The sequence below is a fragment of the Genypterus blacodes genome, unplaced genomic scaffold (genome assembly GCF_046128005.1).
Source record: "Genypterus blacodes isolate CSIRO-AG114 ecotype Tasmania unplaced genomic scaffold, CSIRO-AGI_Gbla_v1 ptg000063l_1, whole genome shotgun sequence".
In the NCBI taxonomy this organism is placed as follows: Eukaryota; Metazoa; Chordata; class Actinopteri; order Ophidiiformes; family Ophidiidae; genus Genypterus; species Genypterus blacodes.
This window is the reverse complement of record NW_027466875.1, coordinates 455,478-479,429: the sequence shown is the minus strand read 5'-3', so window position 1 is coordinate 479,429 and position 23,952 is coordinate 455,478. Positions and strand designations below refer to the sequence as shown.

The 23,952-nt window shown below is 42.1% G+C and overlaps 4 protein-coding genes across 8 annotated transcripts; 3 read left to right on the top strand and 1 right to left on the bottom strand.

Annotated features, from left to right (window-relative positions):
• The first annotated feature begins 393 nt into the window (after positions 1-393).
• kel (Kell metallo-endopeptidase (Kell blood group)) lies at positions 394-6,423 on the top strand. The gene is made up of 18 exons (XM_076154616.1): positions 394-603; positions 2,186-2,363; positions 2,465-2,719; positions 2,803-2,924; positions 3,234-3,392; positions 3,500-3,571; positions 3,674-3,862; positions 3,952-4,112; positions 4,200-4,317; positions 4,409-4,504; positions 4,603-4,701; positions 4,778-4,855; positions 5,124-5,230; positions 5,318-5,407; positions 5,492-5,559; positions 5,644-5,795; positions 5,880-5,969; positions 6,065-6,423. The coding sequence occupies exons 1-18, from the start codon at positions 577-579 to the stop codon at positions 6,209-6,211; spliced, it is 2,208 nt and encodes a 735-aa protein (XP_076010731.1). The 5' UTR covers positions 394-576; the 3' UTR covers positions 6,212-6,423.
• A 637-nt stretch (positions 6,424-7,060) lies between these two features.
• On the bottom strand, positions 7,061-9,231 carry emg1 (EMG1 N1-specific pseudouridine methyltransferase). Of its 2 annotated transcripts, XM_076154621.1 has the most exons (6): positions 9,045-9,208; positions 8,801-8,902; positions 8,265-8,406; positions 7,917-8,122; positions 7,432-7,544; positions 7,061-7,359 (listed from the first exon to the last, which is right to left on the bottom strand). In XM_076154621.1, coding segments are annotated over exons 1-6 (714 nt in total). In that variant the 5' UTR covers positions 9,195-9,208; the 3' UTR covers positions 7,061-7,358. The 2 variants fall into 2 exon arrangements, with proteins under 2 accessions (XP_076010736.1, XP_076010737.1); XM_076154622.1 differs by lacking the exon at positions 7,061-7,359 and having other exon boundaries at positions 7,385-7,544; positions 9,045-9,231.
• A 48-nt stretch (positions 9,232-9,279) lies between these two features.
• Positions 9,280-14,675, top strand: nop2 (NOP2 nucleolar protein homolog (yeast)). Its single transcript, XM_076154615.1, has 16 exons — positions 9,280-9,417; positions 10,195-10,322; positions 10,445-10,487; positions 10,572-10,636; positions 10,973-11,271; positions 11,409-11,616; positions 11,705-11,904; positions 12,007-12,096; positions 12,225-12,312; positions 12,626-12,766; positions 12,871-13,010; positions 13,117-13,206; positions 13,303-13,425; positions 13,503-13,600; positions 13,685-13,821; positions 13,915-14,675. Exons 2-16 carry the CDS (start codon positions 10,217-10,219, stop codon positions 14,319-14,321), a joined length of 2,235 nt encoding a protein of 744 aa, XP_076010730.1. The 5' UTR covers positions 9,280-9,417; positions 10,195-10,216; the 3' UTR covers positions 14,322-14,675.
• A 1,226-nt stretch (positions 14,676-15,901) lies between these two features.
• On the top strand, positions 15,902-23,250 carry ing4 (inhibitor of growth family, member 4). 4 transcript variants are annotated; one of them, XM_076154618.1, is made up of 16 exons: positions 15,902-15,990; positions 16,086-16,310; positions 16,510-16,591; positions 17,946-18,008; positions 18,834-18,904; positions 19,000-19,265; positions 19,371-19,617; positions 19,701-19,787; positions 19,998-20,092; positions 21,325-21,396; positions 21,837-22,003; positions 22,111-22,225; positions 22,316-22,427; positions 22,522-22,666; positions 22,871-22,932; positions 23,054-23,250. In XM_076154618.1, the coding sequence occupies exons 10-16, from the start codon at positions 21,369-21,371 to the stop codon at positions 23,091-23,093; spliced, it is 669 nt and encodes a 222-aa protein (XP_076010733.1). In that variant the 5' UTR covers positions 15,902-15,990; positions 16,086-16,310; positions 16,510-16,591; positions 17,946-18,008; positions 18,834-18,904; positions 19,000-19,265; positions 19,371-19,617; positions 19,701-19,787; positions 19,998-20,092; positions 21,325-21,368; the 3' UTR covers positions 23,094-23,250. The 4 variants fall into 4 exon arrangements, with proteins under 4 accessions (XP_076010733.1, XP_076010734.1, XP_076010732.1 ...); XM_076154619.1 differs by lacking the exons at positions 15,902-15,990; positions 16,086-16,310; positions 16,510-16,591; ... (1 more) ...; positions 18,834-18,904; positions 19,000-19,265 and adding an exon at positions 19,868-19,911 and having other exon boundaries at positions 19,611-19,617; XM_076154617.1 differs by lacking the exons at positions 15,902-15,990; positions 16,086-16,310; positions 16,510-16,591; ... (3 more) ...; positions 19,371-19,617; positions 19,701-19,787 and having other exon boundaries at positions 19,957-20,092.
• Positions 23,251-23,952: the final 702 nt, after the last annotated feature.

Genomic DNA, 23,952 nt, shown 5'->3' with positions numbered 1-23,952 from the left:
CACACTTGTTTGTGTCACTGTGGGCTTCCTCCATGTGACATCGTGTTTCCTCCCTCTCTCAATCATGTGCTACACTGTTAAATGACCTCTAGGACGGCAAACTGCTCTATCAGTTGTTGCCAGCCACATGTTGCACTGATAATGACCCTGGACGTGTGCGTGTGCATCTAAGCGTGTTTGCTTTCAAGGAAGAGGTTGCCGTCATTCACTGCAAAGTAACAATGTTTAGTATAGGCAAAAGCAGCTCTTAACTTACCAGCAAACAACTTTCTGTCCTGTCATTTGAAACTGCAGGTACAGGCTGCATGTCGGTACACAAGTTTGGACCTGAACAATCCGCACACACGTCCCACAATGCAGCTTTAATCTTTGCCTCATTATCTGCGGTCTGGAGAGTAAAGTAGAGCAAGAGCGTCGCCTGCAGAGTGGTTTTTATCAAGAGTGTCAGATGAGGAGAGATAGAGAGCTGAGATGACAGCTGCTTGACGGGGGGAGAGGGAGCAGAAGAGGCAAATGTAAAAGACAGAGGATGCAACAAGCTGATCACACCGAGAAAGTCCTCCATCTGCTAAGAATATGAGTGAGACTCCAATAGAGCCTGAGGTAGGACCTTCATTAATACATGCACATACTGGTGTTGCTTTTAAACGGCAATGACACAAGTGTGAAATGTTTTTGCAATCTAATTGTACTGACAGGCAACTGCCTTATAGATATCTATGTTCCTACAAAACATTTTATAGATTTTATGTATTTGCAAAATTATTGCTTGAGGGTTGTATAAATTGGGAGGCCTACAAAGTTGGACATCAAAATGTGACATTTTTATTTATTAATCACTATTTTAAGATTAGGACAAAATATGAGATTTAGTGTAAAATACTATTTGAGGATTACAACTACATTTATTTACGACATATAAATTATTATTTTGATAGTTACCTGCTGTTGCCAAAACCTTCATTTGTTTGTTTTGTTTGCTTGTTTGCAACCTGTAAGCTGCTGTTGTGTTTTGATATCATCTGACAGCTCTGTTTGCTTGTCCAGTTTGGATTCTGAGCTGCTGAGTGTGCAGTTGTAAGCCAGCTGTGTCGGCCCTCCCATTAACCTTTGGTTGTATTTGTGTGTGTGTTTCTGAATTATTGAGAAGCCTGTTTATGGGCTCAGACACATGCCAGTGGACCTTAAATACATGATCATTGCATGTTCATGGAAATTCTGTTTGGAGTTGTGGAGGCTCCTGGATGTCAGAAATCACTGTTGAACCACAGGCCCAATGCTGTTTAACATCTACAGTATGTTGTAGTTGATAACATGTAACATGCTCACCTTAATTCTGATAATATCAATACTATCGTCAAATATTTTAATATTTATTTTCATTTGCATGGCAACGTGGCGGCCCAATGGCTAACACCCACAGCAAGATGGTCTTGGGTTTGAATCCCATGCCGTCCTTGGTCCGTCCTGTGTGGCATTTGCATGTTCTTGCCATGTCAAAAAGTGTGTGTGTTAAATGTCATGGAAAAAAGATTTTAGTAGTTGTGCATCCGTAATGGGATCATTTTAAAAACTTGTCAGACAGCTGCATCCTTTATCTGGAGCAACAGTGTGAACATGTGGTCAATGCAGCCGGGCAGACACAAGTCTCATATCCTGTTTTACTACTCTAAGTGCATCTGGACTTTTTCAGGCGTTATGATCAATACAAAATGAATTCTCTGTCTTGTTAGAAAGGTACAGCTTGAACCTTTGCACTCACATTAGTTACAGCCATTGTCTTTAGTCCCTGGCTGCCCACTGTTCCGACTAGGTAGAATGGGTTTAAGCCAAAGGATCAGTTTCCCTATGGGGATCATTACTTTCATTCAAATTAAATTAATTTCCCACAAATGTTTTAATTTCCATCTCACATTCACATACACACATCACTATCAGACTCAAAAATGTGAGGCTCTGGTGAATATTGACCCTTGTCTGATGGCGCTAAAGATGTTTGTGCTACTTGTTGTCACACACTATGACTTTCTGAGATCTGAACTGGGTTTATAAGTGCTCACATTGAATTCATCCATGTGGGACTTAACAATCATACCCTGCATACAAGCACAAAAATGTATATAAATAATACTAAATATATTTGTATCTTAGCTGAGGCAGTTACAATCTTGTTTCACTATTCCAGCTTCAACTATCAGCCCAACCCTCATCACAGCCAGAGCACCAAGCCAAGCCAGGGTGGATAAACCATCGCAGGCTGCTCCTCCTCTTCCTGGGCTTCTACCTCTCTGCTGTCATCCTGGGCCTGATTTTATACATCCAACAGAGAACAAGGAGCAAAACTAACAACCAGGCAGGCACTGGTAGGTCCTCACAGAGAGACACTAATGCAACACAACATGACACAATATGTTCAGCATTTGTCTTCTTATCTAACCTTTCTTTATCTAACCTTTTCCTGTAGTTGCTTCATGTCTCTCCCCGGAATGTCAGTGGGCCTCAGCCCGTCTATCCATGTCTGTTGACCCCTTCAAGCATCCATGTGACTACTTCTTGCTCACATGTGGATCTGACAGGCCTTCATCAGCCACTGGGGATACACAGAAAGTGAAGGGCAGCCTGGGCCATCGACAGAGGAAGAAGAAAAGGGCTGTGCGACCACAGAGAAGAACTGTTGATAGAAAAACTCCTCTGCTGGAGTATCTCAGGGAGATTTTAGGTATGCAGATACATCACACGCTGCTACTTCATTCAACAATTCTGCATATCACTTCATTGAAATGTTGGCATTGTGTCTTTTAGAGTCAAATGGCAGCTTAACAAGTTCAGCTGTGAAGAAGGCAAAGGGATTTTACCGTTCTTGTTTGGACACCAGATCCATAGAGACTGCAGGAGTGGAGCCCTTCCTTGCACTCATCCAAAAAGTAAGTGAGTTTGTAATTTTCCTTACAGCCAAGAAATGTTAACTGTTGGCTGATACAATATTTACAATATTTTGTTATTGCCTCTGTATTCATCTGTCTTGTTATTCACATTGTATCACAATGTTCCGATGAATCAATTTCTCCGTCAAACACAGTATCTTGGGGGATTCTGGAGGAAAATGTGTAATAATCAGCCACACTTTGACACATTTGTTGCTGACTGGACCTGGAGGAGGATGCAGCATTTTTGTGATGTGTTGTGATGAATGTTTCTCAATCTTTGTATTTGTTCCTTGCTTCCATATACAGGTGGGGGGATGGGAAGTGTCAGGAAAATGGAATCAGACTGATTTCAATTCCACCCTGAGCCAGATAATGAGAGACTACGCCACCTTTCCATTCTTCAACCTCTTTGTGGGCAAAGACCCGACAGAAATCACCAGTGGGGCCAACAAAAAATACATACAGGCCAGTATCCATGAAGGAAAATGTCCCAAACTCCTGATGGCAGTACAGCCATGATAAAGTGAGAGTTTGTGACATTACCTGGACTCAATCCTCAATCCTTTCAACAGATTGATCAGCCAGATCTGTTGATCCCGATTGAATGGAACAGGAAGACACAGAAGTCCCAAGCTAAGACTCAGGTTGAGGATTTATGTATACTAGCTATTTGTTCATGAAATGTCTTTATATGCATAGACACCCACCCTGCTAATACATGCTACTTCCTGTTTTGTTTTGACCAGACGCTGCGTCTGTTCTTGGCATCCTGCCAGAGGTACCTGGCCCTGCTGGGGGGCCCACCTGCCACCAGCATGGTGCACGTGTCCCTGTTCATCTCTCTGTCCTCTCGGCTCGCTGTAGCTGCTGCCCCTCTGCACCATCGTCTGTCAGTGGGGCGGCTTAACCAGCGCATGACCATCAAGGAGCTACAGGTACAGGACACTAAACACACATCCACACACAAACTGTACGCGCGTTTATCACTGGCATAATATGCTTCTACGTTTCTATGTACCCACAGGAGCAGGCCCCTGCAATTAACTGGTTGCACTGTCTTCAGGCTGCTTTCCATCCTCAGCCCATCAGTCAACAGGATCATGTCCTTCTGCATAACATGCCTTACATTGTGAAAATGTCTCAGATCGTTGGTAAATGGCTGAACAAGCATGAGCTGAGCAGCAGGTACTGTAAGTGGCCCGAAACCACCCACGATGAAACGTTGACTGTAAACCCTTCCGGCTTTCTGACTATGTTGCTCCACTCCTTCAGAGGACCACTCCAGACTTACATGGTCTTCAATCTCCTACACACTCTGATGCCGGCTCTGGACACCAGATTTTCTGAGACAGCGAGTAATTTGTCTGTGGGTCTTGGTAACACTGATGAGGTGGGTCAACATCACTAACTGTGCTACTTTCCAGACGTTAAGGGCTAAGAGCTGGTTTGAGTCAGATGTTCACTCTGGGGCTCTTCACCAGGTAGTCCCTCGCTGGAAACGCTGTGTGCTGGAGACTGAAAGAGGATTTGACTCAGTTCTTACACACCTTCTCAGTGAAAGGATGGCACACAGAGAGGTGAGGCCACTTCTGAACCGTGAACAAAATGAATACAGTGAGACCTGAAATACATAATGCTCATAGGACCTGCACTGAAGACTTTTGATGTCCAACAGGCAGAGGAGATGATCCACAATATCTTTTCCTCCTTGAAGTCTAAATTACTTGAACTCAAGTTGACAGATCAGACAACTTACCAGTTTATTGTAACAAAGGTGAGATGAAGCAAAAGAAGTTTGAAACTACATTGTTTTAAAATCTTTGTATTAATGAAGACACACCTTCCTCCAGGTTGAATCTCTACTTCCAAGACTTTGGACATCGACAAAGATCTCCGGTGAGGCTGAACTCGACCTGCTTTTTTCAGAGGTACATGACAGCATGCTGATGTCTCGGTGTGCAAAGGTGTTGATTTGTTTTTGGAGGTAGAAGTTTATAGTTTGAACTCAAAAAATGTTGCTCCCTTCATGTTAGTGCTGCGTTTCATGAAAATGGGATGTGTACAGAAATGCTGCATGTGTTTTAATCCGTGTAATGTTCACTTGCTTTCTGGATCCGATCGTTCATTTCAATGGCCCAGATCCGTCCAGCTGGGAACAAAGAACCCTCACCGACTCTACAATCTGTATGATTTCAGGTGGCACTTAGCAATCATAGCTTTTTCTCAAACTACATCCAGCTACTGTCCCTGTGGCAAAAGAGACGCAGTAAACTGTTAGATCCGCAGACAGACGGTGTTGATATGTGAGTATCTGCTCCTCCGCCCCCCAAGTTGGCAAAATGGTCATAAATCCCCCCGAGCTTGTCTTAAAATTCTCTCATTCCTTTTAGTTTGTCTGTCACACCATTTCTCCGTGATGAAGAACTCCTTTTCCCTATGGGGATGTTTGTCCCTCCTCTCTTCCACCCTACCTATCCCAGGTGAAGTATAAGCTGTGTACTGGAGTATTTAATAGCACAATAAACGTTCAATATCATAGTAAATGGTTTCAATATTTGTAACAGGGCTATGAATTATGGTGCACTGGGCTTCCTTATTGCCAGAGACGTCCTCCGCCTTCTCCTGTCTGACAGTAAGAGACACGCTCTGTATTTGAAACACACATCCTCCTCTGTGCTCCTTTTACAGTTAGTGATGTACATTTTTGTCGTTGTAGTTCTCAGTGACTCTGTGCGTGATGTGGGGCAATGTGTGTGGTCTCACTACGTCACTGCAACAGAAAAAGCAGGAGGGGGAGGAATCAGTCTGTCAGCAGCGCAGCAGCAGGAGGTATGGGTGCAGTACTCTGCACTGCAGATCGCTCTGCAGGTGAGTAAGTGGTTCTATGGCTGCTGGCCTTTGTATGCACCGATAACATGAATCTCACCCAGTGTGTCCACCTTTTTCCTTCAGGCATATCTTCAGAGTCTAGGGAAACACCCAGATGACACTTCTGTCTCAGGATTCTCTCACACTCGTCTGTTTCTCAGGTCTTTTTCTCAGGTACTGCAGACAATTGTGCTTCTCTCATTCTTCACATTTCCATCTCCCCTCCTCTCAAACACAGGTTCATTTCTGTAATTATCACTCTCTTTTAGGTTAACTGTGATTCTGATCCACACCGTGACCTGATGCCCTTGGAGCCTTCCTTCTTAATTACCGTCATCTGTGCCAAATCTGGCCTGTGTCCTTCAAGCCTAAACTGCCCCAACAGAACTCGGGCACATTCCTCTCCAGCCTGCTGATCAGGCTCCTCTGAAGGCCAGCAGCATTTGTTGCTGGACAGAATGAGGAAACACTGAATTATTAGAAAGAAACTTCTGCAGTATTACATACATCGATGGTCGGTCAGTCTATGTTGTTTAAGATCTGCAAGCTCAACAAACTGACATTTATTGTATCAATCTCAGTTTTAGTTATCTTCAGCGTGTTTGGTGGCTGGTATGAATGTACATCTGTTGAGTATTCATATAATTAAAGTTTTGAAAAAAAATGTGTTCATGTTTGACTCAATATCAATTAGATCAAATCTTTTATTCAAGCTGCAGTGGATTATTGTGCAGCTTATTAAAATGTGAGAAACGTTGTGACACATTATGACATCAGCTTACAGCAAGCAAAGGCTGAGTTATTAATCAAACAAAGAAAGAAATCACAACACAGAAATGTGCTAAATTGTAATTGTGAAAGGAGGGGGTTTAATTAATTAAAAGCTGTCTGGATGCACTGCATGAGCCAGAGGAACACTTCTCTGCTTTATCTACTCTACAAACTGTCCAATGCTAAATACTGTAATAGAAATTATAGAATGTTTAGGATTTATGTATACTGACTATTTGTAATTAAAGTTAATGTACGAGCAACAACAACAACTTGCAGGGTTACATCCATTTCCTTTATTGCGTATCCTTCGGTGAAAAAGGTGTGATTTTGGAAAATTGTTCATTTTAGTTATTTGTTGTTAGACACTTAAGTAGCTACAGCCCTACATTGACATCAGCTGTCAGCAAAACACTACTATGATGTAACCCTGCTCTTTGGGGAAACCCTCCTCCATTTAGATGAAAACCAAGTCACTCATTATTTTCCTCAAACAATTTAATGTCATTGTATTGATCCATAATGCAAAATTCAGTAATGGGTGCAATTGCTAATGGTACACTTCTGCATGTAAAAAAGTATATTAGGTACAAATCCTATGCACATTCCAGATGCATAATCCATCATCCTATATACACAGAACAGCATACATACAGTATCTGGAGTCCAGGTGACCTCACTGCTGACACGGACACAAATCACATCCATTTCAAGTCCGTAATAAATGTCTGTGTCTTCTACTGTCTCTGCCAGGATGGCTTCAGTAGTTCACTGTGTGTGTGTGTGTGTGTGTGTGTGTGTGTGTGTGTGTGTGTGTGTGTGTGTGTGTGTGTGTGTGTGTGTGTGTGTGTGTGTGTGTGTGTGTCACAGGATTCCCCACACCTCCTCAAAGGCAGAGCACATCTTTGCACAGGTCAGCGCCCCAGACAGAGGGTAGTTGCTGATAGACACATTCTTCTCTGTATAGTCCACGTTCACCTAAAAACAGACAGACAGCCTGGTCACACAGATATCTGAGTACAGTATATTTACATGTGCTTTGATTATACTGAGATTTTGGCAATAAAATCTGTTTTAATTCTTTTCTTTTTTACAGGAATTCAAACTTGAGTCATAGTTGAAGTAAGCTGCCTCTGCATGCATATCTTCAAAGGACAGACTTTCCTCGTACTGCCATAAAACGCACCGTACATTTTAAGAGAATGGCATAGTCATATTAACACGTCCGTGTAAACACCTTACTCACGTTTTGTTCCTTCACGCCAGCAAGGACAAGTAATCAGACTAATGTGTGCATGCAAACACAATGACTCAGGAGTGCCACAGTCTCCATCTGGATGCATTTCTCACCGCTCCATGTGCAAAGGCTCCAATCACCACTGCAGCTGGTCCATCCGGCACTAGAGTCCGGGGGCAGACAGCATCTCCAGCAGAGAAGGAGGTGGCCATGCGTGGGCAGCCAGCAGGCAGATGGTCAGACACTGGGTTCTTGATCATCCTCAGAAGCCGCTGAGGACCATCAGCGGCTCGAACGCTCAGCTTGTGCAGCAGCTGAACTAAGATGGCAAAAACAATTAGGGAATAGGTGAGAAGGGGAGGATGGAACGCTTTATACTTTCTCCACACAGAGAACAAGCTTACGTAAGGGAATATACACCACAACACCACAAGCACACAGCTGAAGCGGTAGAAGCTTACCCATGAGGCCGCAGAAGCGAGTAAAGGTTCTTGGGATGCGGGTCTGTGGGTTGATCTCTATCAAAGCGTTTTTCTCTGTGTGGATGTAAACTTGCAGCAGGCCGGCCCTGTTTAGTGGACTGTCCATTAACATGAGCAGACACTGATGGAGCAAAACAAAAAAAGGACAACAACTTATAATCAATTATTAATATTAAAACACAAAATATTCCCTGGTACCACCAAATGTGAAAGAGTATTGTTTTTGATGTCACTGTCGGTTTCTGGAAATTGAGAGACAAGTTTGTCACATTTTCATTTTATACAACAAAGAACAAACGAAGTGATTGAGATTTATATCAGATATTTTAACTCATTATGAATCATTACAGATGCAGTAACATATGCGTGATACTTCTTATTGATTACCAATATGGGCTCAACGTGACAGCGTGAGACGATTACGGTGCAACTCAAAATGTAAAATGTAGAAATAGAAAGTGTGACATTAAGGATGGTGAACGGCGCAGTGATGGGAATAAAGGAGTAATAACAACCTGGTGTGCGATATCTGGCCGGATGTGTCCTGGGTTTCTTCCGTGCTTAATTATTATGTTTTTGTGTTGGTCACAGTTCAAAAGCTCGAAGCTTTTCCCCACCTGGAAAACACAAAACAAAAAGAAACATTTAACTTGATTAGCTGGGATTTAACTTCGGCATAATTAGAATTACTAGTGATGTCACATCTACTTGTAACGTGTCGATCGCACGTGAACGCAACAGCGCCCCAGAGTTTTGTACCTTCACTGTTTCTAACGAAGCTCCTTCAAGAATAACGACCAGCCGCCTCTCTGCCATGCGATCGTGCAGGCTTCGGAGATGTTTGGCTGGTTTAGGCTCATAGGCATCCAAATGTTCCAGGCCACGCTTCTTCGCAACGGGAACCGCCATGTTGGTGTCTTCAGCAACCGTCGCGGAATGTGTGCGTCACAGCACAAACAAGGAACCTGTGCGCGTATGCATGCATTTGTGTGTGCGTGCGCCTGTGTCGATTCGTCAAATGAGAGCGCCGGATATTCAGGAGCAACGTGTGGAGGAAAGCTCACGTGTGGATTTCCAATCTGCGTCTTCCAGTCATACATCGAATACTAAAAGAAAAGTATTAGCTTCATCGGTGAGTATGTGAAAATATGTCGCGAATATGAGTTTAACTTACTGGCCAAAGAGCCCGTGAATGTGTCAAGCACCGAAGTCTCAACGTGGTCTTGTGACCGCGACTTGTGTAGCAGTTAGCTCGTGTATCTTAGAGTGTAAGTTGCTGCACGTATTGGCGTGTCAAACTGTGTTACTGTCACACCGGTAACATTAACTCCATTTAACGAAAGTACGTAGTAAATATACAAGTATGTCGCGGTTGTAATTTTGTATTTTAGTTAACAAGCTAGCTTGGTAGCAGCGTGTAAACGTGTTTAAATAAACTTAAAGTAGAATATATATACCAGAGAAGAACTGAACCAGATTTGGCGTTGTATCCTATTCTTAACATTATGTCATTCGTTGTGGTCCTGCAGCAGACGGAATTGTATATTTGTTTTCCATATTTTTTCACCAAAGCTCTCCCGCTTCTAGAATCAATTGTGGTAAGATATACGTAGTTTTGTAATTGTAGAACAAGCTGCAACAATCAAAATACTACATACTACATACTGTATCTTTTTAGTTGACCCCCAAAAAGAATTATCACTGAATGCAGAATCGACCTGTCACGGTTTCCTCTCTTTGAGACTTTGAAGAGACATTCTAGTATAACAACTTCTTCATTCCAGTACAATACGTCTTCAGTTTTGTGCCAAGTATATAAACAGCCCGCTTTAGATCATATTATGTGTTATTGGAGCACCCAAAATGTGTGTGTATATATATTTATATTCTGTTTTCATCCTTTCTCCAGGCATAACGTGTCACCAGGAGTCATGGGTAGGAAGTTGGATCCCACCAATCAGGTGAAAAGAGGACCAGGGAAAAAAACCAAGAAGCAGAAGGGGGCAGAGACAGAATTGGCCAAGTTTCTGACTAATGGTGATTATGGTTGCACATGTAGACACTTTGGAAATGATGCTTTGAATTGGAACACTGCAGTTTAAAATAGCTGAGTGCATCGTGTGATCTCTTGTATCAATGTGTTCTTCTTTTCTGTGCAGAGGAACCTGGACCAAAGCGCCTGTCAAGTAGAGGCAGGAAAAGGTACGAGACACAGTGATTCTGGCTCGTTTCTTAAGAATGTTCTGTGCTTTCAAAGTGGTGCTCACTCATACTGTTATTTTCCAGAGCTGCAAAGAGAGGCCTAGATTTGAAAAAGCCCAAAAAGGTTACAGAGGAGCAGTCCGGCAAAGGTAAACACACCAGTATCTTTTGATTACAGGGGAATCCACGGCTTTGTGAGTTGTATTTGTCTTCATATGACTTGAAAGTTTCTCTGACATCAGCCTGTGTAGGAGCTGAAGCACAGTCTCATACTGAGGATTATGTTGTGTCCTCTTTGTAAGGGAATGGGTTTTGTGCAAGTGTTATTGACTGTTATACACGGAATTCCTTGTAGGCGGAGTGTAATAGCAGTACATAAATGTTGACAAGAACAAATTAAAGCTTCATTCAGGGATTCCATTCCAATTTTGGTCTTCAAGGACGAAGAGAGCTCGTTAATACCTTCCTTCTTTTTTCCCTTTAAGGATTCACCGATGAAAACAAGAAATGGCTGAAACCAGCAAAGAGAAAGCACACTGATCAGCCAGAAAGTGAAGATGATAGTGACGAACTCTGGGAGGACGAAGAGGATGAGCAAGAGGCAGGAAAAGACGAAGGGAAGAAGGGAGCAAAACTACAAATGAAAAAAGTTGGCAAAGAAGAAGATGATGGTAATGAAGAGGAGGAAGACGACGACGATGATGATGGCATGGTAGATGACTATGGCGCAGCTGAAGATGGCAGTGATGAGGAAGTAGCTGAAGAAGGCAGTGATGATGAGGAAGTATGTGAAACATCAAACATTATGTGGAGGCAGTATAACAAAATGCAGGAGTGTGTGGAGGGTTTGAGGTTTGTTCATGTGATTATAATGACGCAACTAACTACACACAACTACACCCCCTTCTGTTCCCCATCCAGCTTCTCCCTATTGAACGTGCAGCCAAGAAAGAGAAAAAGCTGAAGAAAGCCATGGGCCTGGATAGTGACGAAGATGATGACGATGACGAGGAGGAGGAGGGGGGTGAGAAATCACATGCAGATATGGATGAAGAAGACACTGTACAAGCCAATTTTGACGAAATGGATCAATTCAGGCTTCCCGGGTCAGAGGAGAGCGAGAAAGAAGGTGAGCGGCTTCAGTTTGTCTTTCATTCTTCACACATTCCAGCTTTTATATCAGAAGATTGAAGTCCCTCTCCTTTCCTCCGTCACAGGTATCTTGCCTCTCGACCTGAAAACAATCCATCAAAGAATAATGGACAACATCGATGTCCTGTCTAACTTCTCAACGAAGAGAGAGGAGGGCAAAGAGAGAGCAGAGTACATCTCTCTTCTCAAGAAGGATCTCTGCACCTATTACAGCTACAACGTCTTCCTCATAGAGAAGTTAATCGACCTCTTCCCACTCTCAGAGGTGAGTGTTACCCTGACATTCACATCTCTGTCCCATCATCAGAGTCTGGAATCGAGAGGATTTGTCTAACTCATGGATTTCTTTGTCCTGTCTTCATTACAGCTGGTTGATTTTCTAGAGGCCAATGAGATTCACAGACCTGTCACCATCCGGACCAACACACTGAAAACAAGGAGGCGGGACTTGGCACAGGTTAGTCCAACTGCAGGGAGATGGGGTTGTTTTTGTAAGAGCTCATCCAGAGTGCCCAAATCTCAATTTGATGTCAAATTCAGCTTTAAAGTGCTCACTTAACTACAATGTCTGTATTCCCTTGTTAGGCCTTGATCAACAGAGGAGTGAATCTGGATCCACTGGGGAAATGGTCTAAAGTGGGTTTGGTCATTTATGACTCCTCAGTCCCTGTAGGTAGGTTAATCTAATATAAAATGGTGTTGTTGGTATGTGTGTGTGTCAAGTCTTGCAGATTACACAGAAACTTTAAATGCACATATTGTCTCAATATCTTACACTTATGGAACAGTTGTGTTAATTTCTTATAAAGAAAATTTAAATACAAAGACAACATATAACAACGTATCCATCCATCAGACTTTCATTTGCTCCTCACCTGAGCATGTATTCACTTTACATTGTGTGTACAGGAGTGTTGGTTAGAGTGATGGCATACTGCACACGTACAGCCCCGGTGTTCTGCTAAGCTTTGTCATGTTTTTATCAGGTGCGACCCCAGAGTATCTTTCTGGTCAGTACATGCTGCAAGGGGCCTCCAGTTTTCTGCCTGTCATGGCACTCTCTCCCCAGGAGGGGGAGCTGGTGTTGGACATGAGCTCAGCTCCAGGAGGCAAAACAACTTATATTGGTAAGATGTGTCAATGTCGTACTTTGTGTAACGTGTGTACTTGTGTTGCTGCCTTATTACAAACTGGGTAATCTTAATAATATGTCCTCGTGTCTCTCCCATAGCTCAGCTGATGAGAAACACAGGCGTCATCGTGGCTAATGATGCCAACGCCGAGAGGCTGAAGAGTGTGGTGGGCAACATCCACCGCCTCGGGGTCACCAACACGGTGGTCTGCAACTATGATGGCAGGCAGTTCCCTAAGGTATCCTGATGGTCACAGGCTTTTAACTGTTAATCAGCCATAACTATTTCACTTGAATTTAGTAAAGAAATATGTTTGTCATACTGACTGAAACATTTGCTCACAGGTTATGGGAGGGTTTGATAGAGTGCTGCTTGATGCTCCGTGCTCAGGCACAGGAGTCATTGCTAAGGATCCAGCTGTGAAGACCAGTAAGGTAAAACACTGCCGTTATCTTGTTTACACAATATACACCCAAGGTCAGTTAATGGCGGCTTAATCATTTTCCTTTGATCATCCTATTTCCTAAAAGGATGATGCAGACATCCATCGCTCAGCCCACCTGCAGAAAGAGCTCATTCTGTCTGCCATTGACTCTGTCAATGCTGAGTCTGCTACAGGGGGATATCTGATCTACTGCACATGCTCAATTATGGTACGTATGTGAAGATTCTGTTTTGTGTGACAGTCATTTAGCAGAAATGGTTCAGTGACCAAAATGTCTCTCTCTAGGTGGAGGAGAATGAGTGGGTTGTGGACTACGCTCTGAAGAAAAGGAATGTTAAATTGGTTCCTACTGGACTCGATTTCGGCAAAGAGGGCTTCACCAGGTATGTGACATCAATAGGTAAAAGACAAATGGAAATGTAAGTTCTATCATGTTCCACCTCACATTTATTTTTCCATCTTTATAGGTTCAAAGAACGCAGATTCCATCCTTCTCTGCGCCTGTCTCGACGGTTTTACCCTCATTCTCACAACATGGACGGTTTCTTTGTGGCGAAGCTGAAGAAGTTCTCCAATGTGATTCCCACTGTAATCACAGGAAAAGGTAACACTTTGTTTCACAAGCAAAGGCCAGCTGTCATCATGATGGAAACCCTGTTCAACAAGGACTTACCTTTTTTGTTTGTTACTCATTTAGATGAAGATGAAAAAGCTGAGGGTCCCGAGGCGACTGTAGTTACAGACTCTCCTGCTGAGAAACCATCCAACAAGGACAAGACCAAGAGCACTGCCCCTCCTGGAAAGGCTGGCAGCTCACAGGTAAACGCCCAAGCCAATGGAACGGCAGCCAAGAAAAAAGCCAACATCCAGCTCAAAGGCAAAAAGAACTTGCCCACCGGACCAAAAAAAGCAAAGATCGCCAAGATGGATGGAAAGACTGTGAAGCCTGCAGCGGGCGTAACAGCCGAGACTAAATCACCAAAGCCTGCAATTAAGGAAGGGAGCAGACCTGAGAAGAAGAAAACACCCGTGAAGAAAAACAGATTGGGAAAGAATAGATTCAAAAAGCTGAAGCACATGCTGGAGAAACAAGAAGTTGAGTGATGGCATGTACAGTATGTGATAGTGTACAAGATGATGTAAGAGCTTTTGTAGAGCTTCTCCACCAGATTTAAAATGGACCCAGATCCTCTTGCCTTCCTGAACCTCGCCATCCTGCACTCAGGTTGGTGTGCTCTGGGTTTAGTGCTTTGTTGTCTCTTGTCAGATGTGATTTATCATGACATATGTACAGATGAACGGGACTGGTCAACCATGCCCTTGCTGTGTAAGTGGGTCCTCCCCATTTTTAGTTGTATCAGTATGTATTCATTATGTGTGTCTGAATCAGATTGCAGGGTTTGACAACTACCATGAACCTGTGTGACATAATAAATCTTTTAAGATGTTTTTTCTCAACACTTGTTTTTTTGAATTCTTTCGATGAAAAATCTCACTTCTCTGTTCAGCACACATTCTACGACTGTAATCATTTTTGGTATCACCAAGTTATTGCTTTCATTTTTGTGGCTCAACCAGCTAATAGTCTGAAAGGTAAAACTAAAAACCCAAACTTTCCAGTCCATAAATTAAACTTTAAAATCCTACAAATCCTCCCACTTGAGCCTGATCAGTCTGTGATAGTGACATTTTTATTTGATAAATGAAGAACAATTAAAAGGTTCTTAGAATGATTTATTTCTGTCGATTGATTAATCATCCAATCACTCTTTAGATCCCTCTGCCGTTATAATTGTTCCAGTTGGCTTTTTCTTCATACCTGTAGCGTTACATCTGAACATACTGTAGTTTTTAAGAAACTGCAATTGTAACGTGGATGTAAGCCAGAGACTGATTCAAAACGCATCCTTGCAACAGGATACCATCTACCATCCTGTGGATTTTTAATAATGCATCGACTAAAGGTGCATATTGTGGTGTGACATTGCTGTGCTATTGTAACGAGCAAGGGAAAGTGGCTGCTGATGTTTGTGTATTCATAGGACACTGACAGCACAGCCAGGAAAATGGAACGTCTCTGTACTTATGAGCAACATTTGTCATTGAAGTTTGCTCGGCAAGTTATTTTGTGTACTAATCAATTTTTAGACGGTGTTGAATGTCGAACAGTCTGAGCCACGGCAATGCATCCAGAATGTGTTGCAGTGTTGTTTAAGGCACAAGGGGGTATGTTGTGTCCTCCTTGGGTTGATACCGCTCTATTTGAACCCTCTGGTCTCTATCGGCTTATTGTTCCAAATATCTTTTTCTCTTTTAAGTCGTAGCTAACTGGACATCTCAGAAGGTGACTCTTTAATTGACAGATCAACTATTACTAATTGTGCTGCCCGATCTCTGTAGCTTCATGATTCCCATGTGAATCAAACCACTATTTCCTGTACCTCCTGTGGTTAGGTGTAAGCCAGCTGATCGCTCTTATTTAACTACTATGATGTTTGGTATTTCCCAAAGCTTTTGTGATGTGTCATCAGTTAATAGATGGTGTTTTAAATATGCACACCGGGTCAAGGGATATTTCCTCCACTTAACAGACACGTGTGAACCAAAGGACAAGGAACTGAAAGTGTATGTCATTTAAAACAAGGGAGTTTCAGAAGTTTTGCATGCGTGTCTCAAAACCACCAGTGACTGAAGACACAGAGAGTTCTGTCAGCCAGCTTCAATAGGACGAGGCGGACAACTTTGTCATTATCATTTTGTAGAGCTCTCCATGGTGTGTAAAGAGGAATTTACACAATTTGCTTCTGGTCCAATTGCAATAGTCCAATATGGTTGCTCTTTAATATAACACTTTTCTTTTACTTGCAGGTTCTCAACATGCTGCAGTGAGTGATACACCGATTACTGATAATAATTATGAGCATCTTGGGCACGCAAGCATGCACTGACAAAGGGGGCTGTACAACATTACCACCCAATGCTACTTCCAAGGACTTCTGCTACTCGGCCCGAATTCGTAGCACAGTGCTGCAGGGCCTGCCCTTTGGGGGGAGGGTGCCTACTGTCCTTGCCCTTGACTTTATGTGCTTCTTGGTGAGTCTGTCTTTCTCTTAATTGTAGCCTTCATTTTGGTCTCCTATACAACTTTGACAGAATGCGAAATGACGAAATGCCTTTTTATGACCTTTTGACATTTCAACACCTGACAAGAGTGTTACGTAATTCTTGTCTGTTTACTGAATGAAGGGATTAGAGCTTTGTTGACAACCATTGTTTGTTCTGTTTCCTCTAGGGACTACTGTTTGTATTTTCCATCTTTTGTGAAAATTAGCATGGGACTACGGGCGTCTTGCACTGGTGACTGACGTAGACAGGTGAGCCTAGATCTATAAACAGTTTGGTCCATTTAGGTTTAACAAAGCAGTGCTGTAAAAGGTCCCTGCCAGGGCTTTCTGACTGAAGCTGTTCAAGTGTCATGGGAAGCAGTTACATTATGATTGGGTTCATTCTGCAACCTGTGTGAAACAATGATGTGATGGCTTCAATAAAACTGCTTCAAAAGTGGTTCACCAGCTAACCAAAAATTTTAATTTTTAATATAACATAACTAAGTGGTGTTCCGTCACATCATTACATTTTTTATTTGAGCACAGATCTACATTTGTCAGTTGGATGGTGGTTGTGATTTCCTGTTGTCTTTTGTTAGTTTCAAGTCTCACATTGGTGCATTGTGTCACCCTTGTGAGAATCATTGTATTTTTAGATAATTTTTTCTCATGGCCTCTATAGACGGTGAGACCCACAAAGAAGTATTTGTTTTCATACTGCCCTGCTCTAATCTTAACCTCTCAACTAATTTCTACAATTTATTCAAAGAGATTATTATTAGATTAATATTTTCAATATTCCCCAATTTGCCCCAAATTCACACAAATTCATTCCATTTCTGCCTGGATGCTGGGTCTCAAATTTTAGCTCTCTGTCTCCTTCCTTGTCCGCGATATGGGCGTTTCAAGTTTTCTCTAGTTTCAAAAATCGCTGACCCGCGGGTCAACGTTTTTCGAATGTTTTCAATATTCCCCAATTTGCCCCAAATTCACACAAAATTCATTCCATTTCTGCCTGGATGCTGCATCTGAAATTGTAGCTCTCTGTCTCCTTCCTTGTCCGAGACATGGGCGTTTCAAGTTTTCTCTAGTTTAAAAAATCGCTGACCCGCGGGTCAACGTTTTTTCCAAAATTTTCAATATTCCCCAATTTGCCCCAAATTCACACAAATTCATGCCATTTCTGCCTGGATGGCGCCGCTTTTACAGTTTTTACAGTAATGGCCTAGCGAGGAAACCGCAGAGACCAATTGCATGCGAGTTTAAACCATCCCACGTGATTCTACTCAAGCCAATCAGGTTTGTGCCTATTGGCGGTAAAAAATGTGACTCTCCACGCAGACAGGTGACGTCTACGGTAATAGTTCAGCGAGGAAACCCTCAGAGACCAATTGCATGCGAGTTAAGCCATCCCACGTGATACTACTCAAGCCATTCAGGTTTGTGCCTTTTGGCGGGAAAAATTGTGACGCTCCACGCAGACAGGTGACGTCTACGGTAATGGTTTAGCGAGGAAAAACTCAGAGACCAATTGCATGCGAGTTACGCCATCCCACGTGATACTACTCAAGCCAATCAGGTTTGTGCCTTTTGGCGGGAAAAAGTGTGACTCTCCACGCAGACAGGTGATTGCTGAGTCAGAGCCAAGTTGAAGACGGAAGCGGAAAAAGAAAGAGCGACACAGGTAAGTGAAAATGTTGTTGTGCTTTAGCACGTAATTCTCTGCTTTAGCATGAAGTCGGAACACGTAACGTGTGTTAAAACTAAGAGATATATACAGACGACTGAACCGGAGAAACTTGAGAAATAGGAGTGAGGCGGAGAAAGGGAGACAAAATGGTGCTCTCCAAAATTGTGTAGTCGACATACTTGTTCAGAATCGGTGTTCCGTATTAAAAGTGCCAATGTGAAACAGCAATATAAACAGCATTATATTGAATTATATTTTGAAATGCAGCCCTATTTTGTACATATATGTGCTATGTTACGTGACAATGAATATTGTCAAAATGTTTTTGAATCGTACTAAATTCATTTGATTTGACAGTCAGGTATTGATTACAAGCAGATGTCGATACAACGGGGCTACTTAAATATCACACATAGTTAGACATTATGATCTTCCAGACCCTTGCTCCGAGAAATTTTCTCTACTGGAGCTCTTTAAATTGTAGTTGAATCCCCCTGCTCTACAACATAAACATATCTGCTCCATGACTGAGCCGAATCCAAACGATTTTATTTCATTGTTTTATTTTTTATTTTGTTTTATTCATATATTTATAACTTTAATTATATGTATTTAAATGTATTTAATGTATTTAATGTATTTTATTGTATTAACTTGTGTTAACTTGAATTTCTTTTATTAGATTAAATTATATTTCAATTACTTTATTTTCATTTAATTAATTTCATTTCATGTGGCATGTTGAGCTTGAAATTCTCTGCTTTAGCATAAAGCCAGATCATTTTGCTGACGTCTGTCTGTTTTCTTCACATTTTCCAGGGTTGGTGGTTCGGTGATCCAGGGACTAAGTGGCGGTACATCGGTGTGATGATGCTGACGCTGACACAGAGGTAAATGCTTAGAAGTCATGCAGTCTGGTGGCTAAGTTGCACAATATCTCACCATCAGCTTTGACACGCTTTGTGTGCCTGTCATTTCACTCCAGCATTGTTGCCGAGCTAAAGCCGAGAGACCCGATGTTCCCCGACGTGGCTCACAGCATCCTGATCCACAGATTCATGATGGGCTCTCCAGCCAACAGGTTAGCATGTTTACAGATTTGTTAACGTATGCATCTCTGCCCTTTAGGCCTACAGTGGAATATACCTCTGCTTCCCCATGGACTCAGACATGAGCTCAGATTTCAAACTAGACCTGGTTGAGAAGCTGTTTGCCATTGATACACAACCCAGGACGCCAGTCACCACACAGGTATGTTACGGTTAAGATGACTGTACTGAGGACATCCTTGATCTAATGTAGGAAAGGATTCCTCATCCCTCATTCACTCATTGTATCTTTGTCTGTGTCTCAAAGGCAATGGGAGGCTTGGACCTGGACATGTTGGCTCCCTACATCCCCATGGATGATGACTTCCAGCTGCGCAGCCTGACACCGGAGGAGCCCATGTCGTGTGGATCACTCACATCTTTTTAAATCTCTCCTGCTCACAGCTCCTATCCCAGCTCGCCATTCAGCGGACGAAGCAGTCGCGCAGCATCACCGGCCAGGCGCCGCCTGAGTCGATGGATGCTCCCAATCTAGCCGCAATGATCGCCTAGAGGTAAAGTAGGTGTCAACAAACTTTACTGCATTTCCTGCGGTAGATCTAATTTATGTTGCTAAGTCAATGTTACTGTGTTGCAGGGTCTCGCAGTTAAACAAAGAAGCGTCACTCAGGACCTTGGCAGCTCAGAACCTACAGCGCAAAAGAAAACTGAAATTCTTGGACAGGTGAGCCAGACATTGTTCACCCACAGGCTTTACATCTACACATGCAGGGTTTGAGCCTCTGTGTTTGATGTATTCCCCAGGGAGCATTGCTCAACGACCAACAAGAGCAGAAGAAGATTTTGAAGTAACCCATCGTCCTGACAATGCTTTACATGTTTCAGCAAAGCTCTGAAGAATCACAGTGATGATCGGTGTTTTCATCTCTTTCAGATTGGGCGAGTCGTCTGCTGGGCAGCACGTCAGAGAGCAGCTCCCTCTTCACCTTGCCGCACCTCACCCGCGACGGTCAACAAACACTAAACTAAGTAAATAATTTGTGTCTAAGTTTGGTGTGTTATTAACATTTAGATGTAGTTATTTATAGTAATATTGTTGTTAATGTTATGAAAGCTATTGGCACCATACAATCAAGATGGAAGTCAACATGTCCAGGTCCAACCCCAAGGCTCACCACACGACACAACAAGATTACTAGTTGTGATGTTTCAAGCACACATCTCATATTACTCTATTTTTACACTGTGTAACCCACTTTTTTATACATAAATATTTTAATCAACTTCAGTTTTGATGTTAAATACCAAATCTTTGATTTCAAATATTCTAACCGTCATATCAGGACTGAAGTTGATCAAAATATATAAAAAATATTATTATTATGGTTTTTGAAGTGGACATCTTTGTCCCTTAATGGTAGCAATTAAACTATTTTGGTTTCATTGTGTAAGATTAAAATAATGTAATTTGTTATGACTCATATGTTGTGAAAAATACACATTTAAGTTGTTAAATTGCCAGTATTTGTCATGTGTTTTATTGGGGTAAAAAAAAATCACCCAAAGTAATCGGTATCGGTATCGGTATCGGTATCGGAAAAAAATTGCCAAAAAAAGTAATCGGTATCGTATCGGATCAAAAAATCTGGTATCGCCCATCACTAATGTAAGGAGAAACATGGCAAACTGAACATTGTTACCACGTGAGATAATGGAAACAACCAATCAGATCGCTCCTTTCCTGACCGGAAGCTGTGTTGTTTACATTTTCCAAGATGGCGGCGGGGATGTATTTGGAACATTATTTAGACAGTAAGCTATTTCTCATATTCCTAAATTATTTGAATGCATTTAATCGATTTTGCTATTTGTCGGATTCGTTTTTCCTTATGTCACGTAGCCGACAGCGCACTCGCGCTTTGGTGCGGTATATGTACGCATCTTCTGTGGGCATTGGGTTTTTGGGTACAGTCTAATTGCTGGAACATTACACCGCTGCTCTGTAGCGAGGAAGGGGCGCTTTTACATCGCACAGCACCTCCACTGCAACCTGAGCAACTACTTTAAGTGCACTTAGCAACTGACGCAAACTACCGCCGTGGTCTTCTGTGTGCACTGCGGCAATATGTAACTGTAAACCTAAGCGTTATTGGTAGCCGGAGGTACCCGGAGCAGCAGCTAGATTTGATTGGTTTCCAATAATGTTTCATGTTGATGTTATGTGAATTGGGATTAAACTATTTTATTGTTTCTCAATCCAGGCATAGAAAACCTTCCCTTCGAGTTGCAGAGGAACTTCAATTTAATGAGGGATCTAGATCAACGCACAGAGGGTGAGAAAGTGATTTAGTGTGGATTCAGTGTGGATTCAGTGTGTGTGAACGTGTGAACATCTTCTTCACAACATTTCTTAATCCTTAATAAGCAAAGAAACATGTTAACGTAAAACAGTATTCTCTGGCTGTGTTCTAAACAAGGTGATTGTGATTAAAGGCATAATTACAGGAGCATCACTGCCTGTGCAGATGTTCCAATTCCAGTTTACCAGATTCTGGACTGGGGCCAAGTCATTGTTGTGACGTCACAAGTCTTAACTTTCAAGTCTTTCCACATTAACAGGCTGCAGTCCAAGCAAAGTGGAGGCTCAAGTCAGCTGATTTATGACTCAAGTCCCAAGTTGAATCTGAAGTTCCACCCAGTCGTTTGAGATGTTTGGTGATTTGTGAATAATTAAGGTCATATTCAGACGTTATTCTGTGTTTCTCTCTTTTAGATCTAAAGGGACAGATAGACTCCCTGGCCAAAGAGTACACAGCCAATGCCAGGACTCTTTCCTCTGAGCAGAAGCTGTCCATACTGAGACAGATTCAGCAGTCATACAGTAAATGCAAAGAGTTCGGAGATGACAAGGTGCAACTGGCCATGCAGACCTACGAGATGGTTGGTATCTTAAAAGCAAATGGACTGAAAACTGTGAAAGCTGCTTTCTTGAATGACCACGTGTGTACCACTGTTCTGATGACGAGGTTTAAATTATTTTTCTGCAGGTCGACAAACATATTAGACGCCTTGACACAGACTTGGCCCGTTTTGAGGCTGACCTGAAAGAAAAGCAGATTGAGAGCACAGATTATGATTCCACCTCCAGTAAAGGGAAGAAAGGTGTGTATCTGCTGTGTGGTCTTAGTCTTTGTAACTTCAGGACCGTCGTGGCCCATAGATATGAAGATGGTGGTGTTTGTGTAATTCCAGGTGACTCGAGGCAAAAGGAAAAGAAGATGGCTAAAACTAGGTCTAAGGTGAAGAGTTCAGATGAAGATGGCAGCCCTAAGAGCGCACAGAAGAAAGTGAAACTCCTTCAGCCGTACGTTGTGTATCCACCTTGTAGCTTTCTGACGTTTTGTCTTTCTAACTGATGTGTTGTAGTCAGCGTGATGACTTTCTCCTTCTATTCTCAGCGGGGAATTCAACAGTCCCACTGCCAATTTTGGGAATGTGCATCCTTCCGATGTGCTGGACATGCCAGTGGACCCTAATGAACCCACCTACTGTCTGTGCCATCAGGTCTCCTATGGCGAAATGATTGGCTGTGACAACACCGACGTGAGTTTAGTTCTGATGTGCCGCCGTTTGGCTAAAGGTCACAGGAAGCAGCTTAGAGATTGTTAGATATTTTCACACATACTTCAGGGTGCCTCTTCCTCTTTGGACAAGCTCACTTCATTGGTTAATCGACAGCTCTCTTGTATTTACAAAGTCTGTTGGCATCATTTTCCATGTTCTGTGTGATTATGTTTCCTCCCCCAGTGCTCCATTGAGTGGTTCCATTTTGCATGTGTGGGCTTGACAACCAAACCAAGAGGGAAATGGTAAGGAGCAGAAACTTGGATAGAGCTATTGCGCAATGTTCTATTTTAAAAAGCATTCAGCGTTTTTAATTCATCCAAGTGTAATCAGGTTGTTCTTTTTCTTTTGTTTGTGCCCATGCAGGTATTGTCCACGGTGCTCTCAAGACAGAAAGAGAAAATAAAAAACAACTGGGTGTCCTGGAACAAAAGGTTGATGCTACACAGATGGAAAATGGGAAGAATATTTTCTACATTAGTTCTCTAGTATTTTTTTTCTCATCTTCCTTAACATTTGGTGCTTTTTTTTCTCCTCGGTTTACGTTTTTTGCCTTGGTTTGATGCAGTGCGTGCGTGAAGAAGACTTGGTGATTACAAATGTATTTAAACATTGGTATTTCTTTTTCTATTGATTAACATTGATTGGATTTTAGTTACATTTGTTTTTCTTATTATGTGTTTTTTTTAAAAATATGTTTTGCTTTAAAAGTGAACAATAAACACTAAGCCCCCAATGGTTAGATGGTTCTAGTTTCCATGATACTGTAAACTGTATTCAGATGGAACACTACAAAATTGGAGTATTTTCTCTGGAAACATTTTGGCCTTGGATAATTGTATGCTTTGTGGTATAGTTATTTTTTGTGCTAAGTCTTAGAACACTAGTTTTATGTTGAAAGTGTAACAAGCAGAGCAAAAAGACAGATGCTGCATCCTGACAGTATTAGTCATCTGTGGTAGATTTAAACCATTTCATTTTTAACATTTGACTGAGTGGTATATAGAAAACAAGACATTTCATGAAAGAAGTATTGCCATTTCTGTAGCTGGAACATTGGTACAAGGGAGAGGGGGTGATTGTGTTTTCAATCATTTGAATACAGCTACTACCTCAAAAACCTTGTCTGTGCGCCTCTTTCAATGCTTCTTTCATTTACTGCAGTATGACTGCAGTTTTTGTTCATCAGTCAGTTTTCAGTTGATATTTAAAAAGACCATTCTCCAACAGTTCTTTTGTTGTAAAAATCTCTCATCCGTGGATGT